The sequence below is a fragment of the Loxodonta africana genome, chromosome 3, assembly GCF_030014295.1.
Source record: "Loxodonta africana isolate mLoxAfr1 chromosome 3, mLoxAfr1.hap2, whole genome shotgun sequence".
NCBI lineage: Eukaryota > Metazoa > Chordata > Mammalia > Proboscidea > Elephantidae > Loxodonta > Loxodonta africana.
The window spans coordinates 93,267,039-93,287,564 of NC_087344.1; the positions used below are offsets into that span (position 1 = coordinate 93,267,039).

Genomic DNA, 20,526 nt, shown 5'->3' on the forward strand with positions numbered 1-20,526 from the left:
TCCCTTATTTTCTCAATGTGGCAGAAAGGTCTGTTTTCTATCCAGCCACACTCTGCATTGCTATCTCTCCACCCCATCCCATTTCACAGATGAGAAAAACCAGCTCAGAGAGGGTAAGTAACCTGCCCAGGGTCACACAGCAAGCAGGGATCCAAACCCAGGTCACATGTTGAATTCAAAACTAAGTTTGCCCAGTGGCAGAATTGGGCCCTTTTCCTGGCTTCTCCTTGGAGCTGCTCCCTGTGAGCTTCATAAACTCTCTGCTACCCTCACCCCTACAACACACACACACACTGAAGGACCCTGAGGGAGGGGCTCGCAGTAGGGGCCCCGTGCTGAAGACGCTGGCTTTCATTCTTGGGGCAAGTGGCAGATTTTACTCTTCCAAAACCAAACTTGCTTCTCCACATCTATTAATGTCAACTCTATCCTTTCAGTTGCTTGGGGCAAAAATCTTGTAGTCATTTTGGATTTCTGTATTGCTCTCACACCCACATCCAATAAGCTTCCTTCAAAATACATTCAGAATCGACTGCATCTTGCCACCAGGTCTCAGCCCCCATACCAGGGCCTGGATCATCATGGTAGCCACTCATCTGGTCTCCTTCTGACAGTGCCTCCTGCAGCCTCTCCTCAACTCAGGGGCTAGAGTGAGCCGGTTCACACCCAGGTCGGATCATGTCCCTTCCTCCTGGGCACAGAACCCTGTGTGGTTTCGATTCACTTGGAATAATGAAAGCCCTTACGTAGGTCTCTGCACCTCCCTCCTCACCACAGCTTCCCCACCTCTCACCCCCTCCTTCCTCTCTTGATCCAGGCATTCCCACTGGGGTTTTCACGCTTGCCCATGTCTGCAGGACGGTCTTCCCCAGGCTCGCTCCTCACCTCTCTCACGCCTTTGGACCAGTGTCACCCTCTTCACGAGGGCTCCCTTGGCCACCCTGCTTAAAACTAAATCCTACCTGCATTCCCCTGCACTCTGAGCCTCCTTCCAGCTTTATTACTTTTTTTCATAATGTTTATCACCATTTAACATGTTCCACACTTTACCTTTTTATGTGCGTTTTCTTAAAAATTTGTTTATTGTTTGTTTCTCCCCAACAGAATGTAATCTCTACTAGGGCTGGGATTTTTTGTTTCCTTCCTTCATAGTTGTATCCCTAAAACCTGGACATGGTGCCTGGCTCATGGAAGACCCTCAGTAGATATTTATTGACTGAACTAATGAAACAACAAATGTCAGGCAGTTCGAGTTCACCCAGGGTACCTCAGAAGAAAGGCCTAGTGATATGCTCCTAATAAATCAGCCATTGAAAACCTTACAGAGCACAGTTCTACTCTGACACACATGGGTTCGGCGTGAGTCAGAATCGACTCAGTGGCAACTGGTTAGTTGGTTGGTATTATCATTACTGGTCCCTCCCTCAGTAAATGGCTGCTGCCATTCACTCAGCCACACAAGCCAGATCTTAGTAACTTTCTCGACTCTCTCCGCCCTCCATCACCGAATCCTGGAGCTCTTCCTCCTGGGTCCCCTCACATGCCTCCCTCCCTTCCTCTCTGTTTCTCTTGTCATTGCCTTTCCTTCTCAGTATTACCCAGGCCAGTCTAGGAGTCAGGAGGCGTAGTTTCCAATCTTGCCTCTGTCCCTGCCTTGCTGTGTGACCTTGGGCTAGTCACCTCTCCCCCCTGCTCCCCAGTTTACCATCTACATCATTGGGAGAGGGCCTTCATCAGGCCTTGTGCAATTCCTAAAGAGTTAATGGTGTCCCAGACTGGGAAGCAAGCCCCTCCTTCCCTCCTGCCCCCAAAGTGAGGAATTTCCCAGGAGGCAGGTAAGTTAATATGTAGCAGGTGTGACTGGGAGGTGCCACTTTCACGAGGCCTGAGCTGGAAGGGGCAGGACTGGGAAGGCTGGAAAGACTTTTTTTTTTTTGCTTTTCTGTCTACATCAGCTCATCTGGGTCCTAAGTGAAAGCCCTCAGGAATCACTGTGTCTGGTGCCTTTAGTTTCCAGATGAGGAAAGTTGGGCCAGGGAGGGTACTTGCTCAAAGTCACCGGTACCTAAGAGGCACAGTCAGGGCCAGGGAGTGACTCTCCTGACCAAAGAGAGCTCATGACCAGGAGGTTCTAGAGCCTACTGGCTGGTGAGGGTTCGGAGAACAACACCGGGCAGGGTCACCCCTCAGCAGCCCCCAGGAAGCACTGGTTTGTTTCCTGGTCTCTTTCTTTCTGCTCCCAACTGTCCAGTTTCTTCACTCACCACTCAGACCCCACATCTGGTGCCCGCCGTCTTGACCTCGGGTGTCAGGGACCCTCCAAGCTCAGGTTTCTGCCCACACTTTGCAAGGCCCCTCCCAGGCTTCTGTTAACCTCTCTGGGTTTGCTGGTGGCCCTGCTTCCTGGAGCTCTCCACCCGTGGCCCTGCACCTCAGATCAATGCACCCCAGCCCGAAATCTCCCCTGCCACTTCCCTAGCAACCAAGTACTCCTAGAAACCACTGCTTGCTTTGATCTTTCTCTGCGCAGGCTTCAGCTAGAGCCTGGCAACTGCTCCTCATTCCCAGAACCTCCTCTTGCCTCCACCAACCTGATCTTGGAAGCAGGGGATCTTTCCAAAATTAAGATCTGACCTGTGTTGCCCTCTTCTGTAACCCCATTTGGGGGCTTCCATTGCCCTCTGGGAAATGTTGGATGTTTTAGCATGACTCCAGGAGCATTCCTGCCTGGGCGTTGCCCTCTGGCCTCACTCTCCCCTGGGTCTTATACTCCACCCCTCTGCTCACAAACACAGGTCCCTGGGTAGCGCAAACAGTTTGCATTCAACTACTAACATAAAGCTTAGCAATTTGAGCCCAGCCAGTGGCACCACAGACAAAAAGCCTGATGCTCTGCTCCTATAAAGATCACAAGCAAAGAAACTCTATGGAGCAGTTCTACTTTGTAACACATGGGGTCGCCATGAGTTGGCAATGGGCTTGAGCCATTCACAAATATGTATTGAGAGCCTACCCCGTTCTAGCTCCTGGGGATACAACAGTGAGCAAAACAAAGTCCTCACTGTGAGAGCTTGAGTACTAGTTGGGGGAGACAGACAAGAGGCAAGGTAAATAAATGATTGTATATAGTATGTTAGATGGCCATGAGTAATATGGAGGAAAGAAAATCAGGAAAGGGGGACAGGAAATGCCTGGGGGAAAGGGTTCTGCAATTTTAGGTAGCACTCTCAGGGAAGACCTCCCTGAGAGGATGGCATCTAGGCAAGGACTTAAAGGAGGTAAGGGAGGGACCCTGGCAGATATCTGGAGGAAGAGCATTTCAGTCAGAAGGGACAGCAGTTACAAAGGCCCTGGGGTGCCTGGGTGTCCAAGCCGTCAGGGTAGCTGGAGTGCTGTGAGTGAGGGGGAACATGGTGGGAGGAGGATTAAGATGCGCCTGACCCTGAACCAAAAAAACAAAACAAAACCCCTTGCCACCAAGTCAATTCTGACTCATAGCAACTCTATAGGACAGAGTAAAACTACCCCATACAGTTTCCAAGGAGCACCTGGTGGACTCAAACTGCCGACCTTTTCAGTTGCCTCAGATGCATGCAAAAGCTGGACAATGAATAAGGAAGACAGAAGAAAAGTTGATGCATTTGAATTATGGTATTGGCAAAGAATATTGAATATATCATGGACTGCCAGGGAGATAAGCTGAGAGGGGTAATGGGGGTCACCGGAAAATCAGCTAGGGCCTGGTAGGCCATTTTTAGTCCTTTAGCTTTTCACTCAGATAAGACAGAGAAGCATTCCAGGGTTCCAGGCAGTGGGAGTGACATTACCTGACTTGGCATTTGGGCAGGGAAGGGGCAAGGGTGGAAGCAGAGAGACCAGTTAGGTGGAGAGAGGTGATGGGGGCTCAGACCAGCTTGGTGAGCAGTAATGGAGGTTAGAAGTGATTGGATACTTGTAGCTTGGAGGTAGAGCCAACAGGATGTGGCTGTGAGAGAGGAAGTGAGGGCGGTGGCCTGGATAACTAACTGGAAGATGGTGCCTGTTGACTTGGGAGGAGCAGGTCTGGGGAGAAAGCGGAGGAGTGTGCAATGCAGGGTGAGCATGTGCGTATCATTTGGAGTTTGATCTCCAGCCTTGTGCCAGTGCTTTCTTGCCTCTGTGCCTTTGCACATGCTGATCCCTTTGCCTGAGCTGCTTTTCCTCCTGTCGGGAGAATTTCAGTTTGCTTCTCAAGGATCCCTTCTGTGAATCTGTCCCTTCAGTCCATCCCTGTCTCTGCTTTGTGCACATGCTGGACCTCATATGAATCTTGGAGCATTTGCCATATTGTCCCAGGAGGCGGGACCGAGTGCCTTCAATCTCTGAGGCCCCTATTTAGCAGGGCGCCTCACATCTCAGAGTGTCTCCACATAGTAGGTGCTTGTGGTTTGGATCCTGGCTCTGCCATTTATAGGTTTTGGGACCTTGGGCTGCCCACCTTCCTTCTATGAGCCTCAGTTTCTGCATCTGTCAAATGGCTGTGGTGTTTCCCCTCCCTGTCTCTGCTATCTTATGAGGATGGTTTCACTAGGACGATCCTGAGGAAAACAGTGGGTAGCGCTCCCTCTGCTGGACGATGGCAGATTCCTCAACCGCGTCCCCCTTCTCCCACCCCTTCGCCATTCTGCAGGGAACAAAGTGTAAGTCAGAGAGAGTGGGGAGGGGGTTGGGGTGTAAGGGAAGGGGTGAAGAGGAGCCACCGAACACCGAACGTCACACACATTCCCCATTCAGTCCTCACCACGACTCTGTGGAAGAGTTAGATTCGACCCATTTTATTGAGCACCTACTGTTGGTGGGTACTGTCCCAGTAGAAGTCTTCTTATTCGTCATTCGTTGTCACTCCCATTTTTTAAAGGGGAAACCACTCAGGCAAGAAAGAGGCAAAGGAGGCTGGGTCGTGAGGAGGAAAGAAAAGGTGGGGGAGGAGAAGAGTGGATGAAAGCCTCTCGGGAAGGGCTAAGGACCGAGATCCGTCCACACTGGGGCTGGGGTTGCCTGGGTCCCACTACCTATTGGCCGCCAACTCACTTTGGGTAGATCTTTCCCAGTCCTTGACACTCCCCTGGCTCAGTTGCCTTGCCTGTGAAATGAGGATGACAACCCGGGGCCGCGCAGTGGAGGCATGACCCAATGTGTGTGTCTTGCAGAGTGGGTGCGCGGACTTCTCTTCCTGCAATGGCCACCAGGGGGCGCGAGAGGACCTAGGCTGGACTGCTACGGCGGAGATCCGTTCCCCGCCCCCCTCCCCCCCACCCCCCTCCCCCCCCACCCCCCCCCCGGCCATCCGGGAACCTCCGGGGCCTGTCTAGCTTGGGGAGGACACGATCCGTTTGGACTTCGGCCTCCTTTCCATGGAGGGGCACCAGTTAGGTGAACCCACACTCGTCGCTTCTCTTCTCTGAGCCTAATACCATCCCCATCCCACAGATGACAACAACAATCCTAGGTTAGGAGACAAGGGAATGGCTACCTGTCATTCGCACCCTGCAGGGGTGTTAACTCATTATTAGTCCAGAGTGTGAGCCACCTACCCGAGTTCACCAGGAATCATACGTGGACGTGAACCCAGTGACCCTCAGCCCCTCTCTGCCCTGGCAAACTGCAAAGTGCAACCCAGATGGGCCTGAGGGCTGGTGATGGTGGGTGTGAGTGAAGCAGAAACCTCTTCAGGAAAAAAAAAATCTTTGTGGGAAAAAAACACCAGGCCGAGAGTGTGGAGCTTCAGTGTGGCTTTAGGAAACAAACACAGCTGTGCTGGGGAGGAGGGAGAGGTGATGACCACAAACATAGAAAAATCCCCAAACCCAGCAAGTCAGGAGCCAAAGGAAAGCCTTTTATCCTGCATCAGCAATTTAGCCCTGTAAAAAACTACACGTTGGTGTTTTCTTTTAGAAATCCTGATGGTTCCCGTGTTCCCATCAGCCTTTCCCTGGGACTGAAATTCCACCATTAGTAGTTCCACCCATGGCAGTGGTTCAGTGGTGGCATTTCCAACTTCCATGTAGGAGACCCAGTTCTATTTCTGACCAATGCACCTCAGGCGCGGCCACAACCCATCTGTCAGCAGGGGCCTGCGTGTTGCTGCAATGCTGAACAGGTTTTAGAGGGGCTTGCTGACTAAGATGGACTAGGAAGAAAAGCCTGGTGATCTACTTGCATAAATCAGTCAGTGAAAGCCCTGTGGATCACAAAAGTCTGATCATGGAGATGGCACAGGACGAGACAGCATTTTGACCCATCGTCCACTGGGTTGCCAGGAGTCACGGGGGCGGTGACTCGACAGCAGCTAACCACAACAATCCTAGGTTAGGAGGCAAGGAACTCCCTACCAGTCATTTACACCCTCAGGGGCATTAACTCACTAGAGCTTTCTAGGGGTAGCTCATTGCCGGCAGGCGTAGATGGAGCACAAGGTATGAGAAAGGGACAGAGGAGGAAATTGAGGCACAGGCATGTCACTTGACCAAGATCACACTTGCCCATAGTGGAGGGGCCAGAACCAATTCCAGGCAGCCAGCTGCTTCAGCTCACACTTTTAACCCTTGCGCTACAGCTAGGCAGCAAGGAGCCCTGGTGGCACAGTGGTTAAGCACTCGGCTGCTAACTGAAAGATTGGAGGTTTGAACCCACTAGCCCCTCCAAGGGAGAAAGATGTGGCAATCTGCTTCTGTAAAGATTTGTTGTTGTTGTTATTAGGTCCCATCGAGTCAGTTCCAACTCACAGCAACCTTATGTACAAGAGAATGAAACACTGTCCGGCCCTTCACCATCCTCACAATCGTTGTTATGCTAGAGCCCATCGTTGCACCCACTGTGTCAATCCATCTCACTGACAGACACGTGGGGGCTGTAAAGATTTACAGCCTTGGAAACCCTATGGGCAGTTCTACTCTGTCATATAGGGTCACTATGAGTTGGAATCTACCCACAGGCAATGGGCTACAGCTAGGCACTGTTACGTAATGGCTGCCTCTGAGACTAGATGGTCTGCGTTCAGATCCCAGCTCTGTCATTTACTAGCTGTGAGATCATCGGCGAGTTAGTTGTCCGTGCCTCAGTATTCTCATCTGTAAAGTAGGGGTAGTAGTACCTGCCTCGTGGGGTTTCCCTTAAATGAGTCAATACTGTAACACATTTAGAACGCTGTCACTCATGCTGCATCTATTCAATAAACATGGGTGATTGTGCCTGAATCCTAGATGGGCACATGACCTCAAGAGTCTACAAGTCTTCAGGATTCTAGAATGCTGGTCTGTGGGATCCTGGAATTCTCCAGTGGCATTCTAATGTCTTTTGGCTGCACAAATGTACCCTGCTTCCCATGGCTGGAAGAGCTGGGGCCACCTGTCTACCCAGCTCAGCCCCACACTAGGCAAATCAGTTGATGTCACAGCCTTGGCTGGTGTCCAGCCCTGGTAACCTCCTCCTCTCCCTCCCCTGTGCCCTCCCTCCCTCAGGTTCACACACACACACTTCCAGCTGGGCCCAGAGGGAAGGTGAGAGAGCAAGGAGTGAAGGTGGGTGGTTGCACAGGTCCCTTGAAGCGTGACACCTCCACCTCTATTGAACCAGTGAGTCCTGGGGCCAGAGCTGGACCCAAAAGAGTTCCTGTTCTCCCTTTAAGCCTCAATTTGCAGTGATCCCAGAGCTTCACCCATCCTGGTGTGAGCGTGCGTGGGTGCTTACGCAGGTTTTCTGGTGCCCTTTGGCTCTAGTGCACTGCCTGGGACCGTGGAGCAGCCATGGCTGAGGAGAAGACTTTCCGCATCGGCTTCATTGTGCTGGGGCTCTTCCTGCTGGCCCTTGGGACATTTCTCATGAGCCACGACCGGCCCCAGGTCTACGGCACATTCTATGCCATGGGCGGTGCCATGGTGATCGGGGGCGTCCTCTGGAGCATGTGCCAGTGCTACCCTAAGGTAGGTGGGGATAGAGCTGGGGGTGGGGAGGGGCTAGGAGGGCCGTGGCTGTGCCCCTATTCCACCCATCAATGCCATATCCTTCAACCCATCTTTTCATTCCGACCACCTCCTCTTTTCTCTGTTCTCCTGAGGATCCCTCCATCCCTCCCTCCCTTCCTCCCTCCCTCTCTCAGTCCCATCCGTCCGTCCGTCCGTCCGTCCGTCCGTCCGTCCGTCCATCCACCCACCCACCCATCCACATGTCGTAAGGACTGACCGGAAGCACCTTGGATTTGGAGCCCTGTAAGGGTGAGACACAATGAAACACAACACATGATCCATGTGCTTAAAGCAAAACTTGATGAGTGTTTCCTGATGGAATTCAGTCCCCATCCTAAGCTTCTTGGTATCCTCTTTAGCTCCATTTTATAGCTGAGAAGACTGAGGCTCTGAAAAGCAAGGTTCCATGGCTCCTAAGTGGCAGAGCTAGGTTTGGAGCTCAGACACGTGTGACTTAAAGCATAACTATCTACCTTGGAAGGGGGCTGTGCGTATTTCAGAGCTGCCAGAGTCCTGGAGTAAGTCAGATCTAACCCTGATGGTATGAGTTTGGGGAGTCCTCTGGATTTTTGTAGTCTTTCTGTGTTCCTTGCCTTATGAGTGGCTAATGATGGGAAGGGTACTGGTTTGGGAGTCAGAGACTAAGGTACTAGCTCCAGCTCTGATGCAAATTCTCTGTGTGACTTGTCTTTCTGAATCTCAGTTTTTTCATCTTCAAAATGGGACTCCAAGCCCCTTTTTCTCTGAGCCTTATAATATTATAAGGTGGGTGGGTGCACGGGTCCCTTGAAGTGGATGAAGAGAAGAGGTGGGATGTAGAGATGTTCCGTAAGCTGTGAGGTGTTATATGTAGGCGAAGGGCTGCCACCGTTACTGTAATTGATCCTTCCAGCAATCCTGTGGCTTGGGCGTATCAGGAGTTATAAACCTGAGGCTGGTGAGGAATCAGCACCCAGAAAGGTTGAGTGACTTTTCCAAGGTCACACAGCTGGTCAGAGATAGATCCAGGGAGGCAAGAAGAGAAACATGGATTCTAGCTTGGAATCTTTGCCTAGAGACTTTGGTCAAGCCCTCTTCCCTCTCTGGGCCTCAGTTTCTCCATCTGTACAATATGTGAGTCAGGAAGGGGGGATGGGAAAGGGGTTGTATTTAAAGGCCCTACTGTCCTGACATCCAGGCTCCAGGCCCCAAGCAGCACCCACCACCCACAGCCCCCTCCTCACCTCCTGCTTAGGTGGCTGTGCTTAGGGGTCCGGGAAGGGGAGGGGCTCCAGGGGCCCAGGGCCTGCCTGGGCCTCCCCAGCCCTGCCCCCTCCCCGGGCCAACCCCGGGGTGTTAGCGTGTGTGGCGGTGGAGCGGTCTGGGCTGGTTTGTGGTCACTTACCAGCGGCTTACAGTCAGCTCGCTTCTGTCTGCGCTGCGCCCTGAGCAGAGGTCACGGGGAGAAGACGTCCTTGAGTGGTGCCGCCCATGTCACCACCACCACTGTCATCCTCCTTCTGTGAGGAAGCTGGAACCTGGGTCGGCAAGGGGGGCAAGGTGTGGAGGGGAGCGTCCTTCCTGCCCTCTCCCCTTTACCTGCAGAGGCTCTAGGGTAGTGGGCAGAGTGACAGGAGTGGCAGTGCGGGCTGAGGGAGAGAAAGGGGAGAGGGAAAGTTGCTGGGCACTTAATAAGTAACTGTTGATAGAGTAGCACATTCGTGTGCTGTGGGGCAGCGTGGAAACGGCACATGTCTGGTGTCTGGTGGCCCAGATTCAAATCCCTGCTTCCTCCTGCCCTAGCCTGTGACCTTGGCAGGGTGAATTCCCCCCAAGCTTCTGTTTCTTCTTCTGGAATCTGGGGAGACTCATGCCTGGACCAGCTGAGTGGGAGGTCATGGATGTGGGGTCCTGGCATCCCTGGCATCATTCTCGGGTTGGCATTTGTGGCACTGGGTGGGGCTCTGTATGTGTGTCCAGGCGTGTGTACACTGGGGTGTGTGTGTGTGTGTGTGTGTGCGCGTGCGTGCTTCAGGGATGCAGACGGTTGGATCCAGCGTATGTTGAATCCAGAAAGAGAAAGGGGGCAAGTGCCTTGTCAATCAGGGAGGCAGTCTGGAGTGTGCGGCCCCCTGTCTCACGCCTTGTCCCCTCAGTGTGGCCTTCAACAAATGCTCCTGCCTGTCCTCCCCTCAGGCTCCTCTCCTGGCTCTCAGTGCCAGACCTATGGGAGGCCTCAGTAAAGGGGAATTTTCTTGATTGAAAGAAATATAAATATAAGGAAATGGAATTAGCCAGTTAGGACGGGGGTGAGAGGTTTCAGACACCAACAAGATTTAAGTGGTCCCTGTCTTTGAAGAGGAGCCCCTGTATGGTGCAAATAGTTTAGGTGCTTGGCCGCTAACTGAAAAGTTGGAGGTTTGAGCCTACCCAGAGGCATCATTGAAGAAAGACTTGGCAATCTACTTCTGAAAAATCAGCTATTGAAAACCTTACGGAGCGAAGTTCTACTGTGGCACACATGGAGTTGACTGAATGGCAACTGGTACTGGTGTCTTTGAGGGTAGACTCAAAAGTGGTAGACTTGGAGTTTAGTGGGGAAGGCAATTTCCTGCCTGATGGGGAGAGACCAGGCTTCACAGAGAGGGTGAACTAGGCTTTGTAAGTGAAGTGGAAGTTCACAGGCAGAGAAGATGGGAAAGATACTCCAGATGAAAGGAACAGTGTGAATCAAGACTCGTGGGTGAAAGAGCAAGGCGGGTGGGTCAGTGTGGCTGCTGGAGTGGGGTGGGGGGTAAAGGTGGAGAGGGAGGGGCTGAGCTCCGTGAGGCCTGGGATGCTGTGCTCAGGAGTTTGGACCTTCCAATTTAGTTGATGGGACAAGAGAAGGACATGATCAGCTCTGCAATTTCAGCAAGTTACCATGGTGACGGCTGGGAGGAGGAAGGTTCACGGGGCAGCTGGACCAGTGGTCCAGGTGAGAGATGATGGTGACCTGGACCAGGGCCCAATTTGAACCCAAGGCTGTAAGAGCTGAGAAGGCATTTCCAGTTCATCAAGCCTGGAGAACCTGCTAGGGTGTGGCATTGGGCACTTCCACCGAGGTTATCTCCTTTGATTTCTGAAGTAGACCTGGTAAGATGTGGCGGTCAGCTGGGCCTTGGGCATGAGAGAGGAGAACGTATCAGGACAAATCTAGTAGGTGGGGCAGGCAGCAATGCTGACCCCCTTAGCTGAGATGGGAAAAGGGAAGCGAGAGCAGGAGAAGGATGGGTAGGGGGAGCAGCCCTCTCCCGACTAGGGACTTTTCCTGTCTGCCTTCTGCCTCCGCCTGCAGGTTCCCAATTCCCTTTCCTGCTTGCTCTGTTGAAGCCCAGGACCAGGCCTCTGACTTGTGGTTGATGGGTCAATCCTCCCTAAGGGGCTCACTCTGCCCTAGGGATCACCCAATGCTCTTCCTAAACACAAATCTCACTGTGTACTTTCCTGCTGAAAACTCCTCCAGGGCTTCTCATTGCTTCAAGATAAAGACTGAGTTCCTTGCTCTGATGTTCTGGGGGTCTTCATGGTCTCATCTCCTCTCTAAAGCTTCAGTTCTGCCTGTCCACTCCGTCACACCCCTCCCTGATCAAAGCCATTGTGTTCTAAGATGCTCTGGCCTCTCCTCCTTGCTTTTGATAATGGCAGTGATGATGGTAGTGATGATGATGATGAAGTGGTGATGGTGATGATAATGGTGAAGGTGATAACGGTGGTGATGATGATGATGATGGTGGTAATCGTGATGATGATAGTGATAATGATGACGAAGTGGTGATGGTGGTGATAATGGTGATGTGGTGACTGTGGTGATGATGATGGTGGTGATGATGGTGGTGGTCATGGTGGTGATAGTGGTGATGATGACGATGGCGATGATGTTGATGATAATGGTGATGATGATGATGGTGATGATGGTGGTGGTGGTGGTGATTCGGTCATGAGGTATGAGGCAGAGAAAGGGGCATCTTCTAGGACATACAGAATCAACTGGCAAATGCAGGGCATCCTTAGTGGAGGTGAAAGAAACTCCCCAAATACATAACAAGTAACAGGGACCCAAATGAGAGCGTGCAGTGCCAAAAGATGCCGAGAGATCCTGCTGCACAATGTCATTGTGTTCCTGTCTGCCTTAATCTCGGGGACAGGGAATGCATCTCACTTGGCCAACATTGATCTTAACATATAGCAAGTACTGAATAAATGTTTGTGTGATGATTTGACACTTTAGGGTTTACACAGCTTCTTCAGTTTCATTTGATCTCTGAGAGATTGGCAAGTAGGAAAACTGAGATTCAGACAGCAGGCTAGCTGACTTGAGGTCACGGGTATAGTGTGTTGATGATAAAGGCAGCCCAGAGTAGTGCCCAGGCTTTCCTGGCTCCTTCAGGACAACTGTCCTCCTCTGCCAGGCATCTACCCTATTGCCAGACATCTAGGGGAAGCTTGCCCCTTCCAGGAGCTCTAAGAGCCCCTCCATCCATCATGCCCTTCTCCCTAGCAGGACGGCAGCTTTTCTGGTGCAGACAAGTGTCTTCCACTCACTGCATTCTACAGGCAGAGAAAAAAGGAGCTGCTAGTTCAGTGGTAGAATTCTCGCCTTCCATGCAGGAGACCTGGCTTCAATTTCCGGACAATGCACATTATTTGCAGCCACCACCCATGAGTCAGCGGAGACTTGTGTGTTGCTATGATGCTGAGTAATTTTCAGTAGAGCTTCCAGACTAAGACAGACTAGGAATCTATTTTTGAAAAATCAGACAATGAAAACCCTGTGGATCACAATGGTACAATCCCTGACTGATCATGGGGATGGCACAGGACAGGGCAGTGTTTCATTCCATTGTACATGGGGTCGCTGTGAGTTGGGGGCCAACTCAATGGCAGCAATCTATGAACCTGGCATACGGTAGGGTCTCATCAAATGCTTGTTGAACAGATTTTCAGCTGAGGAGAACAAGACTCAGAGAAGTCAGGTGACATCGTCTTCAGTAGCATCAAGTTATGATTTACCGAACAGGTATTATGTGCCAGGCACTGTGTGGGGGTTTCCTTATGGATCTCACAGAATCCTCTCAGCAATCCTAGGCAGCAGGCATTGTTGGCCCCATTTCTGGAGGAGCACAGAGAGGCTCTAGGAGGAGAGATGGCCTGCCTAAGGGCCCCACAGTGAGTACCTGGCAAAGGAAGGATTCTCAGCCACCCTTCTAGTCCCCAAAGGCAAGACTCCTTCTGTTCATCCCACTGCCCCCTTGTGACCCACCTCCTCATTTACCGCCCAGTGTCCACCCCATAGTCCTGGGCTTGCAGAACCAAACCAGTTGCCGTTGAGTCGACTCCAGCTCATGGTGACCCCACCTGTATCAGAGTAGAGCTGTGCACCAAAGAGTTTTCTTGTTGTTGTTAATATTTACAGCAGAACATATACTAATTCAACAATTTCTACATGTACAATTCAGTGACATTGATTACATTCTTCGAATTGTGCAACCATTCTCACCCTCCTTTTCTGAGTTGTTCTTCCCTAATTGACATAAACTCACTGCCCCATTGTTTCCTACCTAATCTTCCAGGGGGCTTTTGTCAACTTGATATAGATAGATCTTTAAATAGCACAATGCTCAAGGCAGACATTCTTTACTGGTTAAGCTAAACTATTGTTTGGTTTTAAGAACACTTTAGAGGATATTTTTGGTTTAAGATTCCATAGGGTTTTCAATGGCTGATCTTTTTGGAAGTAGATTACCAGGCCTTTCTTCCGCAGTGCCTCTGGGTGGACTGAAACATCAAACCTTTTAGTTAGCAGCCAAGCATGTTAACTGTTTTCACCACCCAGACACTCCCCTGCTTGCAGAGGCCTCTTGATTTCTGTAAGTTCCAAGATAAGGACTGGTGGGTGCGACCCCAGCCATCCACTTCTCTGTGCCTCACCACGGAAACACAGAACAATAACTTGCTTTCCACTCATTCACCGACTATGGACAAAATGTCAGCTCTGGGGCAGGCATGTACAGGCACTGGATAAAGACCCTGAAAATGGCAAGATGTGAGCCCCTCAAAGACAGAAATGTTTATATCTTTCATTCATTGCTGCCCCTTCGTGCCTAGAAGAGTGGCTGTACACAGCAGGTGCCCAACAAACATTAACTGAATGGATAAAGGAGAGCTAGGGTGGGAGGCTGGAGCCTAGAGATCCAGTCCACCCACTGCTGCTGGGCGTGGGCAGGGCCCTCACCCATTGAAGGGGGAGACCCTCCCTAGCCCACCTCTCTCCTGGGGTGTGAGGAGGCTCTCAGGTGAGGCTCTGGGGGGAGCGGCAGCCAAGGGTGAATGAGGCTGCTGCCCCCGACGCTGACAGCTGCAGAGAAACCATCTTCTCTTTGCCCTCTAGATTGCCTTTGTACCCGCTGACTCTGAATTCCAAGACACGCTGTCCCCGAAGGCACTGGGGCTGCTGGAAAACAAGCTCGGCACCGAGATGAAGAGGTAGGTGCTAGGCCAGCACCGTGGCTCCTCAAAAAGGAGAGTGAAGAGAAGGGGCCAAGGGGGTGGGTGGGGGTTCTTCCCCTTGTGCCCCCTCCTGAGAATAGACTATTAGAAACCGTGTATTGCCTTGAACCCTCAATTCTGTGAGGTAAGCATTATGATCCCCATCTTACAGATGAGGAAACCGAGGCTCAGGGGCTTTGTCTGGTCAGGGACGAGATAGAGTCTTACAGTGAATGACTGTATTTTACACAAATAATGCGTGCCTTCTACATTTGTTTGCCAACTGCACCCTCTCTCTGCGAGGTTTTTTCGTAAGGGACGCTATGCGAAGGATGTGGTTGGCAAACAAACATAGAAGATGTGCATTATTAGTGCAAAAATATGGTAGAGGCAGACCAGGTGTCAAAAACAGGTTTAATCCGAAATCCCACACATGTGTGACTGTCTCTACTACTAACAAACAAGAGGCAGTGTAATGTGATGGCCAAGGCACAGGTCCAGGGGCTCTGCCACTTCTGAGCTGTGTGACTTTGGGCAATGACTTACCTTTCTGTGCTCCATCTATAAAATGGGGACACTAAGGTCCCTGGGTGGTGCGAACTGTTTGTGTTCGACTACTAACCTAAAGGTTGGCAGTTCAAACACACCCAGTGGCACTGCAGAGGAAAGGCCTGGCAATCTGCTTGATTACAGCCAAGAAAATCCTATGGAGCAGTTCTACTCCGTAACAAGTGGGGTCACGATGGGTGGGAATCGACTTGACAACAATGGGTTTGGTTTTTGGTTTGGTAATAATACCTAGCTTCTAGGGTCTCAGAAGGGTAACGTAAGATAATGCAGGCAGAGTGCTAAGAATAGACCCTGGAGTGGAGTATAATGTGCGTCAGAGGCTGGATCATGCACTTTGTGTCTCTTCCTTCCTTCAAGCCTTATGGAAAAGCCTTTCATGTGGGGGAGGAGGGGTGTTAGGCCCTTTATACATATGTGGAAACTGAGGCTCAGAGAGGTTTGGTCACAGGCCCCAACCTCATGGGGAGTCATTGATGGAGGTGGGGCTTGAACTCAGGCCTGACCTGGCTCCAGACCTGCCTCCCTCCCTGAGGTGTTAAGCCCAGGTTCATTCAGGCACTGCCAAGAGCACTCCAGCCTTGGAGAGGTAGTGGGACCAGCTGACCCTGCTGGGACCAGCTGGTCCCCCTACCCACTGACCATGACTTGGTGCTCAGGAGGCCAGGTTGCTGGTTCAGAGTCTGTGGGTTTGGGCTCCAGGACTCTACTTTACTTGGGGAAGGAGGTGGTGGTGGCATGCTCTGCTCTTGGTGCACAGGGTTTCCAAATGTCCTGGCGGAAATGAGGTGGATAGACCCCAGGTGGGGGTGGGAGCGAGCCCAAGCTCTGCCCCAGGGCTGGGTTATGCCAGGAGGCTCTGGTAAGAGAACTGATGCTCAGGCCGTCCTGAGTTCTGGTCTCCACCCTGCTGCTTCCCAGCTGTGCTACCTTGGATAAAAAACCTAGTCTCTGAACCTCACTTTCTGAGGGACACAGCGGTAAAGAGTTTGACAGCTGGAGCCCCTGTGCCATTACCTTGTTGTCATGTCAGCCTGGGGAAGTCTGTTAAATTCTCTGCCTCGGTTTCCTCACAGCAACCCCCAGAGTTATGGTGAAGATTAGATGAGTTAACTGACAGAGCCTGGCCCAAGGAATGTTCAAGAACTGCGGGCTATTATTGTTATTCTGTCCTCATCTGCAAAATGGGAGCGAAAATGCCTTCATCAAGGTGGTGTTTGGAATCAATGGGATGATAAACGTCAAGCCTTTAGCCCACCATCTGGAGCATAGTAAACTCTCAGTAAATGTTATCTGGTCTCAATGTCACTATGGCACACTCATGGTTAAATTTGGAGACATCAAGTGGGGTCACACAAGCGTTGCCACTTCATTTCCACTGGCCTTGCTGAGCCTCGGCCTCCTCATCCTTGAAATGGGGCCAGTAATTCCCCCAGAGGCTTCTTAGAAGATGGGAGGAGACCAGATGCTGGGAGCAAGCAGGGCAGGCAGAAGGCAGGATGTTTGTTGAGTGAGTCTTTGCCCCCACCCATTCTCTCTCCCCCCGTCTTCTGTGCCCCCAGCCCCCAGCCCCCATATGTCAGGCTGTGGGAGGACGCTGCCTATGATCAGAGCCTGCCCAACTTCAGCCACATCCAGATGAAGGTCATGGGCTACAGGGAGGACCCTCGCCCCCTCCTGGCCCCTGAGCCAGGGCAGCTGCAGCTGGGAGCCAGTGATGGAGGAGGAGGCAGCCCTGTCAACTCTCAGGCCTGGGTGGAGTCCGCTGTGGTTGTCCACCGGAGCTCGGACGAGGACAAGGGAGAGAGAATCCCAGCTGAAAGCAGGTGCTGGTTAGCACATGGAGGGCGGGAGTGGGGATGCTGCCCAGTCCAGGGTGAACGAGGAAAGGGCCGTGGGGCTGCCCAGGGGTGGTTGAGGACATTTGGGAGTAAGCAGAGGGCAGTGGGGGTAGAGGATGCTCCAATAAGCAGTGGGTGTAGTGAAACAAATGAGCATGGGCTTGGAAGTCAGATGGACCTGAGTTCAAGTCCCAGTTCCTCTGCTGTGTAAGCTTGGCAAGTTTCTTATCCTCCCTGAACCTCAGTTTCTCCACCTGGGAATAGTTGCTGTGTTTAAACTCTGGGCACACAGTGGGCCCTTGTTCTCTCTGAATGTTCACTATGCCTATCGGGGGTGAGGAGCCAGAGGACCTGAGTTCAAATCCTGGCTCTGCCACTGACTTGCTCTATCAGCAAGTCACTCCCCACTGCCATCTATTTATGAACTGAATTTTTCATTCATCCATTTATTTATTCATCCTGTCAGCATTGCTGGGCACCCACTCTGTGCTAGGCCTTGACGGGCCCCTACCCCTCAGGAGCTCCCAGTCCAATGGGGGAGACAGACAGGGAAACAGATGGGGAAGACCCAGGGTGACAGGGCTGTGAGAGCCCACAGGAAACCCCTGAATGGCTGGAGGAGTGGGCAAGTGACCTGGTTTGGATAATAACATAATAAGAGCTTCTATTTTTTTAGCATCTACTTTATGTGCCAGATCGGGGCCCTGGTAGCACAGTGGTTAAGAACTCGGCTGCTAACCAAAATGTCAGCAGTTCCAATCCACCAGCCCCTCCTTGGAAACCCTATGGGGCGGTTCTACTCTCTCCTATTGGGTCGCTATGAGGCAGAATCAACTTGACAGCAGTGGTTTTTGGCATGTGCCAGGCATCGTACAAAGTGCTTTGCACGCATCCGCTGTAAACCTCAGAAACAACCCTAGGAGTGAATGCTGTTACTTTCCCCACTTCACAGGGGGAGGAAACTGGGGCCCAGAGAGCTTAACTCTCCCACTCCAGGCCTCAAAGCTTGTGGCTGGGATTTGAACCCAGGCAGTTTGACTCAGAGCTACCTCATGGCCTTTGCCTCTACAGCCCCCCGGCCTGTCCCCCGGGCCCTGCACCCTTGGCCTCCTTCCAAGAAGACCTGGACGTGGGCTCCAGCAAGGGCAGTAGCCCCAGCCCATCTCCACCCAACGGGGAGGAGCCTCGCCTGCCACCACCAGATCCCTGGGCCTGCAGGTGCCAGCTGGACCGCTTCCATGACTTTGCCCTGATTGACTCAGCCACATCAGGGGATGTGCTGCCAGAGGGGCCACAGCAGGAGATGGTCCTGCCCAGGTACTGGCAGCGGTATCCTAGGATGAAGGAGGAGGTGGCATCGGACACAGGTGTGGAGGACCCTCAGAAGGAAGATGATAACTTGTACTACGGGCTGCCGGATGGGCCTGAGGACCCCCTCCCCGACAAGGAACTGGGGTTTGAGCCCGACAGCCAGAGCTGAGATTAACCTGCTCCCTGGGTTTTAGCCTGGCATGACTGCTAACCTTCATGTGACCTCACAGGACCTCAGTTTTCCTATCTGCAAAATTATGTTATATGGAGATTCAAATGAGAGGGTGGACCTGGGAACTCCTAGGAAAGGTAAAGAAATGCCTCCAGAAGGGGTGATTTTTATCAGTCAGCCATGGTTGCTCCAACTGGGAGTTTTCTTTGCAAAGCTTTGAAGGTAAAAGATTTGCAGCAGTCAGGCCCTTCAGGGGCTTTTTCCACCTCCCCCCAAAGCTGAACTCTGATAGGGACCCTCCTTGGTGCTACCCGGGATTGCCGAAAGGCCTCTCAGGGCTCCCAGTCCTTGTTGGATCTTTTATTACACTTGGCAGACGGCGTGGTCCGTCTTCACTCAGAGCTATCCATGTTTGCCCTGTCTACACACCCCTGTGGGTTCCATTGCCCTTTCCCAAGACGGAGCACAGCTGACCTCCCTGACTTTGTCCCTGGTCCCTCCACCTCACACGCTCTGCTCCCCAAATCTAAACCCTTGTCCCTCCACCTACCACCCCCCCAACACACACTCACCCTGCTGTTCCAACCCTTGCCCAAGCTGGCCACCAGGATGCCGTTCCTCTCTTACTTGCCTGGAAAATTCTTACTTATCATTCAAACCCCTCTTAGATGTCCCTCCTCTGAAAGCGTTCCTGCCATCACAGCCTCCTGGGCAAGGTAGCCCTGGCTCCTCTGTGTCTCCTCTGGACCTTGTACATGGCTCACTAAGCATGGCTCTCAGCCTTCTGCTCAGGGGAGCATCTTTGTTTACTCGCCTGTATCTCCCGTGTCCAGCCCTGGGCCTGGCCAGCATAGGTGGTCACTGAGGGTGTGTGGAACTGACCAGCACCCTGGAGACTCTCCAAGATGGTGCCCTCTCCCCCACTTTTCCAGCTCTTAGACTCACAGACCCTCTATCCTCTGGCATTCACACCTCCAAGTGACCTGTACAGTGGTTACAAAGCAGGGCCAAAAGCCCCCAGAGTGAACCCACCTGCCCCACACAGTATATCTGCATTGGTCTAGGATTGTGGGTGAAATGAAGCTTCCTGGCTTAACTCAATTTGCTTCATTTACTGAGTATCTACTATGTGCCACACCCTGATGTGGGATCTCTAGGAGAAAGGAGATGAGCTGACATTGTTTCTGTCATAGGGCTCACATTCTATTCAGCTCGGCTTCATGTACGTTAGGGACAGAGAGCAGAGAGAGGCCAAGGTGGGAGAAGGGAATTTAAAAATGGACACACCAGAGGCAGCAGAGTAACAACCGCAGACATCAGGGGCCATCGAGTGCAGAGGCAGATAACTCAGCTGGCTGAGCAGCCCCTGAAGATGGCACTGCATCGTGGCATCACAGAGTAGTGCTTCTATCACATGAATCTCTGCAAGGCCCCTCTGTGCCCGACACAGGGACAGTTGCCACTGCAGTGAAAGGCGGTGTGATACTATTCCAAACCAAGTCCACATGCTCAGAGCTTGCACCTGGTCACCTGCGATTGGGAGACCCTCACCTGGGCAGGGCCTCTGGTCAGGGGTAGCAGTGGGGGTCCTGACCCAGGAAAGGGGATGCCCCCTCTGTGCTCAGTCACAGGGGCACATCCCCTGGGATTCACTCTGTCTTAGTCATCTAGTGCGGCTATACCAGAAATACCACAAGCGTATGGCTTTAACAAAGTGAAATTTATTCTCTCACGGTCCAGTAGGCTACAAGTCCAAATTCAGGGTGTCAGCTCCAGAGGAAGGTTTTCTCTCTTTCTCAGCTCTGGAGGAAGGTCGGTGTCATCAGTCTTCCCTTGATTGGGGAGCATCTCAGAGCAGGAACCTCAGGTCCAAAGGACGTGCTCTGCTCCCGGCACTGCTTTCTTGGTGGTACGAGGTCCCGATGTCTTTCTGCTCGCTTCTCTCTTTTATATCTCAAAAGAGAAAGGCTTAAGACACTATCTAAATCTTGTAGATCTCATCAGTATAACTGCCACTAATCCGTCTTATTACGTCATAGTGGTAGGATTTACAACACTTAGGGAAATCACAGCAGATGACAAAATGGTAGACGATCATACAAAACTGGGAATCAGGACCCAGCCA

At 52.0% G+C, this 20,526-nt stretch overlaps 1 protein-coding gene across 1 annotated transcript; it reads left to right on the forward strand.

Annotated features, from left to right (window-relative positions):
* The first annotated feature begins 7,784 nt into the window (after positions 1–7,784).
* BSND (barttin CLCNK type accessory subunit beta) lies at positions 7,785–18,442 on the forward strand. Its single transcript, XM_003411162.3, has 5 exons — positions 7,785–7,961; positions 14,413–14,507; positions 16,634–16,903; positions 16,948–16,953; positions 17,990–18,442. The coding sequence occupies exons 1-5, from the start codon at positions 7,785–7,787 to the stop codon at positions 18,396–18,398; spliced, it is 957 nt and encodes a 318-aa protein (XP_003411210.1). The 3' UTR covers positions 18,399–18,442.
* The last annotated feature ends 2,084 nt before the right edge of the window (positions 18,443–20,526 follow it).

What these genes read in the sequence shown, in the direction of transcription:
- BSND (XM_003411162.3), top strand. Translation starts at nt 7,785, where the DNA reads ATGGCTGAGGAGAAGACTTTCCGCATCGGCTTCATTGTGCTGGGGCTC. An exon ending in TGTGCCAGTGCTACCCTAAG is followed by an intron (nt 7,962 to 14,412) that starts GTAGGTGGGGAT and finishes TTTGCCCTCTAG; the next exon opens with ATTGCCTTTGTACCCGCTGA. An exon ending in CTCGGCACCGAGATGAAGAG is followed by an intron (nt 14,508 to 16,633) that starts GTAGGTGCTAGG and finishes CGTCTTCTGTGC; the next exon opens with CCCCAGCCCCCAGCCCCCAT.